This window comes from Pseudopipra pipra, chromosome 27, assembly GCF_036250125.1.
Source record: "Pseudopipra pipra isolate bDixPip1 chromosome 27, bDixPip1.hap1, whole genome shotgun sequence".
NCBI lineage: Eukaryota > Metazoa > Chordata > Aves > Passeriformes > Pipridae > Pseudopipra > Pseudopipra pipra.
In genome coordinates, this window is record NC_087575.1 from 3,216,095 (window position 1) to 3,228,919 (window position 12,825).

Here is a 12,825-nt window from a genome sequence, read left to right on the forward strand (position 1 = left end):
CTCGATGCCTCCGAAGATGGACGAGTCATTCCCGAGCGCTGGCTGAGCAGGCAGAGGGGTCGGAGACCTTGGAAACCTCCTGCTCAGCACGAGGGAAAGCATTTGCTGTTCCAAGGCTTGTCCTGCTGAAAATGGAGGACACACTGCGTGCTCCTCCCCGGCCAGGCAGAGCCCAGTGCGTGCCGATGGTCCTCACCTGCCGAGTAAATATTATCACATGTTTAATTCATGGCCCGCTCCTCGCGGGCGCTGCTGCTGCTCGGCATCACAAAAACATTGCCGTGAACACTCAGCCAGCCTACTCGGAAAAAATCTCCCTGCCTGATCCTTGTCTTGATTGACTGCTGCAAAGACACCGAGATGATCTCAGCAGCTTGTCAAAAAAACCCCTTATGCTGGTTTGAAGTGAAATAGGAAGCGACGTGCCGAGCAGGTGGAGGCTTCTTGAATCCTGGGTAATGGGAAGGTTCTCCCATGGTGCTCTCACAAGCTCCTTTCCTACAGCCTGCTCCAGGAGGGATGTTATCAATCTCTAAATGCTTATAAATGTTTTAAACCGGCTCTGATGCGTCCCTGGTGTGGCTGGAATTGCTGTATCCCCTCCAGTGGAAGCAGCCACCTCTAGGCTGGGATGTCTGTTGGCCTGGCAGGACCATGAAGCTACAGCTGCTCAGAGCAGAAAGGGAGGAATATCATGTTTAATAGAAGTAAACCGGCCTAGGTGAGATCACAAGGGTGGTGTTACTCCCAGTTTCTGCCTATTTTGCAGCCTCTTAATTTTGCATCTCATATGGAAGATGAAAATGGCAGCAGAGCTCTGCCTGGCTGAGCCGCTTGGTTCGGAATCGCTCCTGGCTTGTGTCATCCAGGCATTGCTGCACGTTGGTGTGTTTTGTGGGGCTTCAGTCAGTGCACGAAGGTAACTCCTGGAGGCACCCACTGCAGCCAGGGCTCTCTGCAAAGATGTGACAAGAGCCAGAGGCTTCCCTAGACAGACAGCCCAGAATTAAATCGCAGGGAAAGCAAGCACGGAGCGTGGATGTGGCTTCCTAACCCCGTTGCTGACCTTGAGCAGTGCAGCCTAAGACTCTCTCCAGTCTGTTCTGGTGTCTGCTGGTCTGCAGGGCTCCACCAGCCCAAGCAGTGACCCAGCATCCTCCCAGCTTAGCTCTTAAATTCAGATGAGATCACGGCAGCAAGTGATGGATGGGTTTTTTTCTTTCTCTCCTCCTTTCTTAATCTCCCCTGGCTGGTGGGTCTGAGACACAGGATTCCTGCCAGAGCAAGGGAAGGGATTTGCTCATCTTCTGTCTTGCAAGCTCAAAACCAAATCCTCTTTATGGAGTTTAACCCCCTGTGTTGGCTGGCAGGGCTGGAGCGCCTGGCAAGGAAGTGGGGAGAGAATGAATGCTGAAGGAGAAGGCAGGGTAAATTAGAGAGGGGAGGCCAAGAAGTGACATTCCTGTGTCCTTGGTGCCCAAGGGGTGCACTCTGTGTGGGGCTTGATGGCAGCACACTTGATCCTGGGGTGGAAAAAAGACGTCTGGAGGCATTGATGGGCCGGTGGCTGTGGGAGCCACATTGCCCTGTGTCCTCCCGAGGAGGCAGCTGTGAAACCCAGGGAAGGCAGCACTTCCTAATAACCTTGATTAGCTTTCCTTGCTGGTCACTAATCAGCAGGATGCAAGCTGTGGTGATGAAGCCAGCTCTGCACTGTGGACAAAGAAAGACAAGCCTCTTTATCCCTCTTACTGCGGCTCAGGAGCCCGTCCTTGCTGGCAGGGGGATTTGAGCAGCCACTCACCCTCCTGTCTCATCTATCCCTTCCTCACACAACTCTCCCTCTTCCATGGGCTGTGAGGAAACCAAACAGCTCATCAGCCGCACTGTTGCCACAATGATTTTCATTTACCACCAGATAGCAATTAGGAGAAACTTTGCGTGTTTCCTTCACTACTTTTATTTCCTCTCATTTGTTTTTCACTGATGTGCAGAGCGTGTGTGCAGCTCCCTCCTTCCCCAGGGACTGCAGCAGTCCTGTGGCATCTCCCAGCCTGGCTGCCTGGGGGTTGGCAGACAGCAGTGACCATGAGATGTACAGGCCATAAGAAGGAAATTTCTTTCTTTCTTTTTTGTTTCCCCAGGCTCTTGGCTTGCCTGTAGGTGGGCTTGAGGTGTGGCAGCCTCTGGGGTTTAATTGCCTCTTCCAGAATGAGAAAGCAAGGGCAGTTCCTCTGCATCTCAACCATGGGTGACCCTAAAGATGATCATCAGGGAGTCACAGTTTCCTCTGTCTTAGTGTAAATTCAGAGCAGCTTTGAGATCCTCACCAGGAGCCCCCCTGGGTTCAGTGGGCTGTGTGGGAGCAGGGGCCTTGCCTGGCTCTGTAGTGGCTGGTTGGAATTTCCCAGGTTGTGGTGTTTTGGAGAGAGTTTGTATTTTGGTTTTGGTGCGAGGTATGTGCGTGTCATTCAGGGATTTTGGGGGTTATTTCCATAACTCATGTTACTGGGGACTGTGTGGGGATAAGAAATGAGCCTTGCAAAATCTGGGGCTGTTCGTTCTGCCCTCCCTGGAGGGATGCTGGTGGCGGAGGGGGGTGAGCTCTGGTGGGAGCCCCAGGAGGGTCCCACTGCCACCCCCTTCCTCAGCTCCCATGAGGCTGCCTGGTGTCGGGTTCAGGGGAGGATCTGAGGGCTGATGAAGATAACAAACGGAGGCGATCGATCAGCGATCGCCTGTAATGAGAAGGTCGTTCTTGCACGAGGGCTGGTGACATCCTACACCCGTCCAGCACTCTGAGCCGGAACTGATAAAGCACCCTCGTGTTCCTAATTAACTTTCTGGAATGTTTTTTCTTCCTTTCGATTTTTCATCTCTCTCTTTTTTTTTTTTTCCCCCGTTTTCTTTCTGCTCTGGCTGAAGGCTGGTGGAAGATGCTTTGCTTGGACACAAGCTCACAGCCAGCAGTAGGTGGGCAGGTTGCCTTACTTGGCCAAAGTCCTTCCTGCAGTGATGGACCTCTGTGGGGCAGGGACTGGCCTCCTGTGCTCCTGGCCTGGCTGCTGGGACTTTTGGGCTTTTGGAACACACTGCTTGTCCTCAGGAGAGAGTTTGCAAAAGACTTTTAAGTAACAACAACCTATTTTGTGAGAAAGCAGCTAAAGTTGCTCTCAGAGGGCAGCAGAAAACTGTGGAGGAGCTGGAGGAAGGCCAGGCAGGTTCCTCTCAGCAGCTGAGCTGCTGTCAGCAAGGAGCATCGATGTCACCTCCAGGAATGGTGTTTGACCCCCTGTTTTACAGGGTTTTTGGGGTGGAGGAGAGGGCCATCACTCCTTCCTGCTGCTGACACAAAGGGAGTCCCCGTGCAGACCTGGCAGAGACATTTGGAGGGTGGAGAAGGTCGCAAGATGCAGCAGCATCCAAGTTTCTGTGTGAAGGGAGCAGTAAGCCAAAGCTGGAGGGATTAGCCTGCTCAGAGGGACTGATGCCATCTGGATGGGCTCTTCCCAGTGCAGGTCATCTTTGTGCCGTGCTGTAGGTCAGGAGAGCACCGGTTCTTCGTTGTTCTGTGATTTTCTCCTGTGTTCTTAATTGGACACACACAGATGTGAGTCCAGGCAGTCTTTCCAACCCCAGGAATGTGGAGCTGATCTGAACCTGCATTAGATCTGGGGTGAAAAAAGGCTTTTCCTCAGCTTGGACTGCAGACGTGAGAAAGGCTGTTGCAGTTTGGCTGGTGGTGAGTGGATGTTTGGTTGGGCTCTTTGTTGAGCTTTTGTCTTTTTTTTTTCTTTTTCCCCTCTGCTGTGTTTGAGTGGTGCATTGTATCTCTGATTTGGAAAAGGTCCAGTGATGGTTATGGCTACATTGTCCAGGTTGGAGAAGGGATGGTGTGATAGGGAGAGGTGTTAATGCTCCTGCCAGTGCAAGAGTTTCAGAGGGAGGATTTGTGTAATAGGACACGGACCTGTAGGTTGCCAGCAACCAACGTGGCTGTGAGTGATGTCACGTCTCCTGCAAGGGACAGTGTGTATCTGAAGGAGCTGAAGGCTGGTGCTGTTGGTCAGAAGTTGGGAGTATGTTCATAGAATCATGGAATATCCTGAGTGGGAAGCGTCATCAGTCCAACTTCTGGCCCTGCACAGACACCCCAACAATCCCACCCTTGCCCTCAGAGCGTTGTCCAAACCCTCCTGGAGCTCTGGCAGCCTTGGGGCCGTGCCCACTGCCCTGGGGAGCCTGGGCAGTGCCCCAGCACCCTCTGGGGGAAGAACCTTTCCCTGAGATCCATCCCGACCCCCCTGGCACAGCTCCAGCCCTTCCCTGGGTCCTGTCCCTGGTCCCAAAGCAGAGCTCAGTCCCTGCCCCTCTGCCTCCCCTCGGCAGGAGCTGCAGCCCCCGAGGAGTCTCCCCTCAGTCTCCTCTGCTCCAGCTGAACCAGCCACTCCTCTTATGACTTTCTGTCTAGATCCTTTCCTATCTCTGTGGCCACCATTGTACACTCTAATAACTTCAAATCCTTCTTATATTGTGGCCTCCAAACTGCCCCAAGACTTGAGGTGAGGCTGCACCAGCACAGAGCAGAGCCCTGTGTTCCCCCGCCGGTCCTGAGCAGGTCGCAGCAACTCAGCATCACCCATCAGCCTGGCTCCCAGGCTTGAGGTGCAGGTGCTCTGGGAGGGGGATGCTGGTGATTTCAGCATTATTTGCTGGCAGAGGGTGGTGTTTATTCCCCTCGCTGAGCTGAGGATGCTGCAGGACGTGGCTGACGGGCGGTTATTTACCCAGCGCTGTCGGTGTGCGCGTGGCAGGCGCGGAGACGGGATGTGCCCCAAGGAGCTCCCAGTCTGTCAGGCAGCTGAGCTGGGGCTAATGATGAATGACTTCCTAAATAAATAAATAAAGCTCTGAGGCCTGCAAGAAGAAACGCAGAGTATTACCCAGAACCACAAGGCAATTTAGTTGACGATCGCTGATGCCGTCGGGCGCCCGGCGGAGATCGTGAGGGTTTGTTGGGAATTGCTGAAGGATGTGTTTGTGTGGGAGCGAGGGGAAGGGGATGGGGTGGAGGGGAGTGTGGTCCTGTGTCAATCCAGTCCTTCCCTTAGTGCATCCCAGAGGATAGCCCAGCCCTGCCCTGTGTGCACAGAGGCAGAGGAGAAGCCACATCTTCAGCCCAGCTCTGGAGGATGCTCCTGGCATTTCTGGTGGTTCCAGCATTGCCTCCTTCTTGCCGGTGCTGCCATGGTGCTGCCACTGGCTTTTTGCAGGGGAGGGTCCTTTGGGGTCCTCCTGTGGCTGCAGCATCCCAAAGCGTGGATGGGCTTGGGTTTATCAGGGTGCAGCCAGGCCATGGGAGCTGTGCTTCCTCCTCCTGCTCCTTGTCCTCCTCCCCTCGCTGCCGCATCCCTCCGGCTGCGGCGACGTCCCCTCTGCCCTGTCCGTGCTGTGCTGCACCTGCTGAATGCTCTGTGATACATCACTGCCTGTCAGAGCTGTCACTGCGGGGGACAGGCTGGGGGGAAATTAATTTCTCCTGACGATTGGAGCCCAACTCGGAGCTCTCCTGTCTCATTTCTCCTGCAGCCACCACAGCTTAACCCTTAGTGTGCCATTGCACCCCTGGGCAGGGAGTAACATCTCTTGCAACACCTGCATTGCTACGCCTCAAAATGCCCCTTTTACCTGTTGCTTGGGCACTTCACACATGTGAGAGGACCAGAAATGGTGCAGGAAGGAGGAAAAATATTGTGTGTGTGTCTGTGTGCGTGCTAACACAGTGAGCTGTCTTACTGTGCAGTTTCCTCTGGTTTCCCACATTGTAAAAAGGGATAATACTGTCATATTAAAGCACTTGGAGATCTGGGGATGAAAAGCAGCGAGTAGGACCGAGACAGTCCTGATCAAAGCTCTTTTTTTTTTTCTCCATCTGTGTTTGTTTCCCCATGGAAGATAATACTCTGCCTCTTTCTTGTAAATATTTTTTTAAGATCTAAGTAACTCGGTGATAGATAAACAGCCGTGCTTCACTCTGAAGGATCTCTGCTGCCTGCTCTAATTGTGTTTGCCAAGCCCATGGCCTGTGTTTTGAAGTGGGTTGGGGAGTTGCAATGGAGCCTAGAAGAGCAACTGTGTCCAGCAGCTTTGGAGGGGGAGGGACTGACTTGGAAATGCTCCAACGCCTCGTTTTTTGGGCAGGATCAGGCATCTTTTAGGATCAGTCCTTTCTGCACAGCCCTTGGAACTGGGCAGCTAAAGCCACCAGTTAGTCTCGAGGTGAGCTTTGCTGCTCATGGGGGTTGTGTTTGTTTAGTTAAGGTGTCTTGAAGCGCTGTGGGAAGGGGATCCCACGGGATATGGGAGCACCACAGCCCCCTGTGCCCCAGCCCAGCCTGGTCCTCTCAGCAGCAACAGGCTCCAAGGCTCCACAGAGCCAGGGTGTCTTTGCTGAGATGAAGGGGCCCAGAAGGCAGAGTTATTTTGGGGGCTTTGCTGGCCTGAGGAGCAGGATTCAGCAGGCACAGGGAGGGCTGCAGGGTCTCCCTGGTGTGGGGAAAGGATGTGCACGGCCCTGGCACTGGGACTTGCTGGACTTTTGGCACTTTGTTCTTGTGGTTGGCAGGTTTGGTTGGCTTTTCCTCTGCCAGGAGCTAATCCTGGGAGCAGCAGTGATGCTGCTGTGTGCAGACCTGATCTCTGGGTGAGTGTCCTTGGGGTTTTCCTGTCTAACCAAGATCTGGGGTTGAGCTTTTGGAGCAGAGGCAGCATCTCCCTCCCTGCCACCAACACTTCCATGGCTGTGCTCTCTCCCTGCCCATTAAACAGGGCTGGGCTGGTCAGTGTGTTATGAGTTAGGAGAGGGAAATAGGTGTCAGAAACACATACTTTGAAGCTCCTCTCTTCATGCTCTGTTTCTCCAGGAAGGAGCCAAACACTTGCCAACAAAGCAACCTGAGTGTGGATGTCTCATCCATGGAAATATTCAAGGCCACCTTGCATGGGGGCCCTGAGCACCCTGATCCAGTGAGTGGCATCCCTGCCCATGGCAAGGGGTGGAACTGGATCATCTTTAAGATCCCTTCCAACCCAAACCATCCTGTAATTCTATGACATGGGCCGTGCAGGCTTTCAGAGCCAGCACTGCTCCCCAGAACCCACGGGAGAGGTGCCAGGGTGGGCTCCTGGGCCAGGTCCAAGCAGGCAGGACCCACCTTGAACAAACCACCAGTGCCAAGTTTCCTCATGCCAGCCCTGGTGAGGTGGGGTTTGCCGAGGGCAGGGTGTTGGGTAGGAGCAAGCGGGAATTGTGGGGTGGTGAATTCAAATTTCATCTCTCCCCTCCCCAGGGGAGGTGACAAATGAGCTGGTGGTTGTGCTAAAAGCTTTTTTTTCTCCCTTTAAAGAGGTTGCTGGGAGGAAATGAAGTGACCCACTGACCTCTGTTAATAGGCAGCACAAACTAAGCTGGTGCTGCTGGAAGGAAGAGCCCTCAGTGCAGCCCTCTGCCTGCAAGGTGTTTGCTCCGATTGATGTGCCTAATGGGAGCAATTCTCCCACAGCAGCTGCTGAAAATGAAGATGTTTAATAATCTCCTAGATCTGGGTGGAACTTTTTGCAGAGAATTTCTTTAAAATCCCCCTTCTCCCCTTCACGGGCAGGTGGAACAGAAGAGAAGCCCAAATGCTTCTTTGTGATTTTTTTTTTTCAAGTTGTTATATTGTAATGAATCCAAAATGAAGGCAAGGTCCCTCCCTCCTGTTTGTTGGTTTTTTTTTTTAATGCAGAGCAAATGTTTCAATTACCAGCTCCATCAGGGCTGAGAAAAAGTAACAAAGGGCAAAATGTCACCCAGAGAGGTTGTGAATTCTCCAACCCTAGAAGTGTTAAAGGCCAGGTTGGACAGGGCTTGGAGCAACCTGGTCTAGTGGAAGGTGTTCCTGCCCATGGCACAGGGTGGAACGAGATGATCTTTAAGGTCCCTTCCAACCCAAACCATTCCATGATTCTGTGATTGTGTGAAAATCCCTGCACGGCCCTGACCCATCCCAGTGTCCATAACTGTGCAGACACTTGTTTTTTAGTAGAGTGTCCCCCTGTAAGCAGTGAGGACCAAGGTAATCAACTTGGTCTGTAGATAAAGCCCCCTCCTCCTATATCCCCTGGGATACCTAAAGTAGCTTAAGGGCATAAGGTATCCAGCACCCTCTGAAATGGGAGTTACTGGGGGGAAAATCTTCAAAAGCATCTTACAGCAGCTTAGATTAAGTCCCTTTGACTCTCAGTGGAACTTAAGCTCTTAAGAAATGTAGGTGCTTCTGAGCACTTCACCCTCTGTGCCTTGCACCCTTGGGTCCCTGCAGATCCCTGGCTCCATCCTGGCTGGAGGAGCTGCAGTGAGAAGCTGCTTCTTGCAAACACTTCTGAGTTTTATTATTTTTAATAATGCTCTTCAAGACCCCGGGCTCAGCTCTTACAAGCTGCACACGGGGCCATGCTCAGAGCTACAGATTAGGCAGCACATAAGAATGAATGTCTTACAGGAGCTCTTTTACTGTAAGAATTAATCTTATTCCTGAAATGTGACCGTATCTAGCACAAATCTGACCCCACTGGGGGCCATGGCTTCACTTAATTGCATTCTTTAGCAAGGATTGAGGTCTATTAGGTGGTTTGCTTGTGTTGCAGGGGATCCCATGCCAGGGAATTTAGTGTGGGTTTGCAGGTCCGTGGAGCAGCACAGGAAAACTGCCATTATGTTGGTTTGGCTGGTGCCAGGAGCTTGGCTGGGTGCTCAGGGACAGGCAGGAGTGAGCAAACCTGCTCCAAAGAGCACAGACAAGGTAAGCTGTGCCATGGGGAGGGCAGAGGATGGGTGACAGAGCCCTTCTGATTTGAGCTTCCACCAGAACAATTCCCACCTTTTCAGGCCTGCTGGGAGGGCAGGAGGGCCTTGTTGAGTGGCAGCTGGTTCCAAACATGGCATGTTCTGCCCTGTAGGTGGGAATCTTGCCGTGGATCAATCTGTTTCCAGCCTCCCTATTGCCAGGGCTCTCCCAAGGGAGCAGAGCAAACTCTGTCCCAGCTTGTCCCCGGCAGCCACAGGGGAACCAGGTGGGGGCACATCCTGCTGTCCTGAAAATCCCATATCCGGGGGGGGAAGACAGCCAGTGATGTACCTGCTCTGAAGGATGAGTTGCTGGATTGAAGCTGACATGTCCTAATATCTCTGCCAGCACTTTCTGTCTCCGTCAAGGGCCCGGGAAGCACATTAGCACCGGAGCGGAAGTGTCACCCTCTGGCATCTCCTTCTCCAGTCTTGGAGCTGTTGCTGTATCCCCTTTACCAGACCTTCTCCATCCGAGCCCATTATATGGCATGAAAAGCCATGCTGGAGGTGGGAGAGTGGAGCTGCCAGGCTCTTCTCTCCGGAGGAGGCAGAACATTTCCCTGACATTCCTGCATTCAGCTCCATCCTTTGGAGAGCAGCACATTCTCTTGGCTGCTCTGAGCCGTGGAAGATCATTGGTGCTGCGTTTGGAGAGCAGACAAGGCTCAAGGAGATGTTTGGTGGCACTTTTGGGGGACTGTGGGGTGGTTTATATTGCTCTGATAAAGAGAAATGTTTGGAGAGCAGACAAGGCTCAAGGAGATGTTTGGTGGCATTTTTGGGGGACTGTGGGGTGGTTTATATTGCTCTGATAAAGAAAAATATTTGGAGAGCAGACAAGGCTCAAGGAGATGTTTGGTGGCACTTTTAGGAGTGGGGGGGAGGATATATTGCTCTGATAAAGAAAAATGAGAGGTTCTGAAATGGTGGCTGAGCCAGCACTGGTTTGGTTTGTTTTATTTTAGCACAGGGAACTAAATATTTGGGTGGATAGTTGCTCTCTCCAGCTCTTGTCCTCTCCCTTCCAGCCTTGCTGGTGGGAACTGGGAGCTGTGTGACTGAAGCAGGAGGGAGGGAGAGCCAGTGAGCAGCAACACGGCTCCATTTGTTGTGCTGGCATCAGTACCACATCCCCAGTTTAATTAACAGTTACCATCGCAGCTATTCATGATGTTCCTGCTCTCTGCAGCAACAAAAGAAACCCCAGCGCGTTGTTCTGCGCCCTGGAACCCTGAAAACCACGAGTTGAGGCTGGCTGGAGCCTCTGTGTTTCTCTGAGTGTGTCTAGAACAAACATTTGAAGAGATTCCCAGTGACAGAATCCAGATCTTTTCTCTTTTTTGTATCAGTATTCATGCTCGGTTTTCATGATGGATCTGGAGGAGCACAGAGCACACAGCAGAGGCTTTGTAATCCTCAAAGTGCAAGTCCAAAGCGTCTGTCTGAAAAAGTTGCTCTTTAGGGCTGAGTACATATGGGGACTTCTTGTTTATCCTGCCTTTTCTTTTAATTCTGTACAGCTCAGCCTTGGAGAGTTAATGGGACAGAAAAAGATTAAAATGCCCCTTCACACTGCCTGTCCTGACAGTCTCCCACCCTGATGTGTATCAGAAAGCCTAAACAGCCTCACTATCCCCCTTAGTCCTTTCCAAGCCTTTGATCATTGTACAATATCTCCTACCTGGCTTTTTTCCAAAAGGTGATAAACCCTGGGTTTGATTTCTAATTGGCGTAACGATAGCGGGAAGGAATCTGTCAGATCTGAGCATCCTTCCACAGCTCTGGGCCATTATCCCAGAGCTCAGTCTGGCTGCTGGGAAACCTCTGAGCTGCCGACCCTGGGAGGAGGTTGTGGCTGAAGTTTTCACTCTTATTTTTGGCCCTTCTGGGGCAGAGCTCACCTCTGTGACTGAGGGAAGCGACACTCAGGACTGGGGTGGTGGCTAAGAATACAGCTCCCTTAATGCCATTCCAGCTTTGCACAGGGATCAGGATAAAGCTGTAAGCTCCATTTGGAGCCAGGACTTGTCTCCATGGAAATGTGCTGGCAGGATGAGGGGAGCAGGCGGGTGCTGAGCTCCCTCTGCCCCATGGCAGCAGTGCTGATGTGCTGGTTGTGTCCTGCAGCCACGCTCTGCCACATCCAGGGCAGAGGTGATCAGAAGAAAATCTCTCCCATAGCTGTTAGAGGTTGTGTTTACTTGATCCATCAGGATCAACTGTGTGATACCCCATGCTCCAGGTGTTCTTTCTCTCTGTTTTGTGTAGCTCAGTAAAGTGGTTCCTCTGTGTGTTGCAAGTGGGGAAACTGAGGCACCAAGTGGAGTAGGGTCTCTCAGACATGTAGTGAAAGCCATGGAAAGAAGCCTGGAATCTCTCCAGCACGTGTTTCCCATGCAAGAGGGGCTCTGGGACACCCATACTGATGCCAGGCTGAGGGTCAGGGTTGCTGTGTTGGGTGAGTGCTGCGCAGCACAGAGGATCCCTCCCTGAACCACAGCAGATGAAAGGGGACCCGGGGAAAACATCTCCTGCTTCATCTTCCCTCTTGGTGGGGGATTTTTTTTTCTTCCTTGCTGGGTTTTTCACATGTGAGGTTTCAGTTTTTCTTCTTCTCCCTGCGCTTTTGTGGAAAAATCGCCCTTTCAGAGGGTCCCTGGGCCCTGTCGGGTCACATCCCTTCACACCTCATTGCTCAGCGCTGCTCTGCCGGCGCTGCTGCATCTCCCGGGCTGGGGAGGGAGAGGAGCTGATGAGTGTTAAACTTTAAACGTGGGTTCTGGATGGTTGGTGCCTCCTGATTCCCGTTCTCCTTCCTGCGCCGTTCCCTCCCTCTGTGAGTGCGAGTGCTGAGATTCACTTCATCACCTGCCCAGGCAGGGAGCCAGAGCCCACCAGCCTCGTGTCCCCACCAGTCTGCTGGGCCATGGAGCTGGTCAGGTCCTCGTGGAGCTGCCTGGGCTCCCCACAGGGACCATGGGCAGCAACTACCTTGGGCCCCCGCTGCCCCTCAGGCTCTGCTCAGCTCTGCCCACCCAGCTCCCCCTCAGTGCTCTCCTTGTTGTGCCCCCTCTGCCCACCCAGCTCCCCCTCAGTGCTCTATCCCTTGTGCCCCCTCTGCCCACCCAGCTCCCCCTCAGTGCTCTCCTTGTTGTGCCCCCTCTGCCCACCCAGCTCCCCCTCAGTGTCCTCTCCCTTGTGCCCACCCAGCTCCCCCTCAGTACTCTCCCCTTTGTTCCCCCTCTGCCCACCCAGCTCCCCCTCAGTGCTCTATGCCTTGTGCCCCTCTGCCCACCCAGCTCCCCCTCAGTGCTCTCCCCTTTGTGTCCCTCTGCCCACCCAGCTCCCCCTCAGTGCTCTATACCTTGTACTCCTCTGCCCACCCAGCTCCCCCTCAATGCTCTCCCCTTTGTGCCCCTCTGCCCACCCAGCTCCCACTCAGTGCTCTCCCCTTTGTGCCCCACAGGTGCTGACAAGGCTGGGGAGACGTTGTGAGTCCCGCTGACCCGGAGCCTTCCCGGCTGGGGCCGAAGGCCAGTGCAGAGGATGAGGATCCTTCCCAGCCCTGGGATGTCTTCACTGGTCTCCCTCGTGAACCTCCTCTCCGTGCTGCTGATAGACTGTGTAGCTGAAAGTAAGTGACTCTGCTCTTTCCCCGCTCCTTTTCTCACCTCAGCAAAGTATCCCCCTCTCCTTTCCAGCATTTAAAGAAGTGTTCAATACCTGACCATGTGTTTCATTTTCTGACTTCTTCAGCTTTCCACTGGTGCCTTCCCATTGTCCCCAGTCCCACCTCTGGGGGACACACAGGGCAGCTGGGCCCTCACAGCCCGCTTTGAACCTCGGGTTGCCCCCAAGCCTGCAAAGAGCTGGAGAGAAGGGAGGGAGCTGCCTGACAGCTCTTACCAGAGCCCTCCTCCCCCTTCTCCTGGCCC

At 53.3% G+C, this 12,825-nt stretch overlaps 1 protein-coding gene across 18 annotated transcripts in view; it reads left to right on the plus strand.

The window, feature by feature from the left end:
* PTPRS (protein tyrosine phosphatase receptor type S) overlaps positions 1-12,825 on the plus strand; it is a 166,377-nt gene that overhangs the window by 51,592 nt on the left and 101,960 nt on the right. For all 18 annotated transcript variants that reach the window (XM_064636953.1, XM_064636952.1, XM_064636955.1 and 15 more), the window contains one exon: positions 12,357-12,524. In XM_064636953.1, coding sequence (XP_064493023.1) covers positions 12,437-12,524 — 88 coding nt within the window. In that variant the 5' untranslated portion in view covers positions 12,357-12,436. The remainder of the gene's footprint in view (positions 1-12,356; positions 12,525-12,825) is intronic.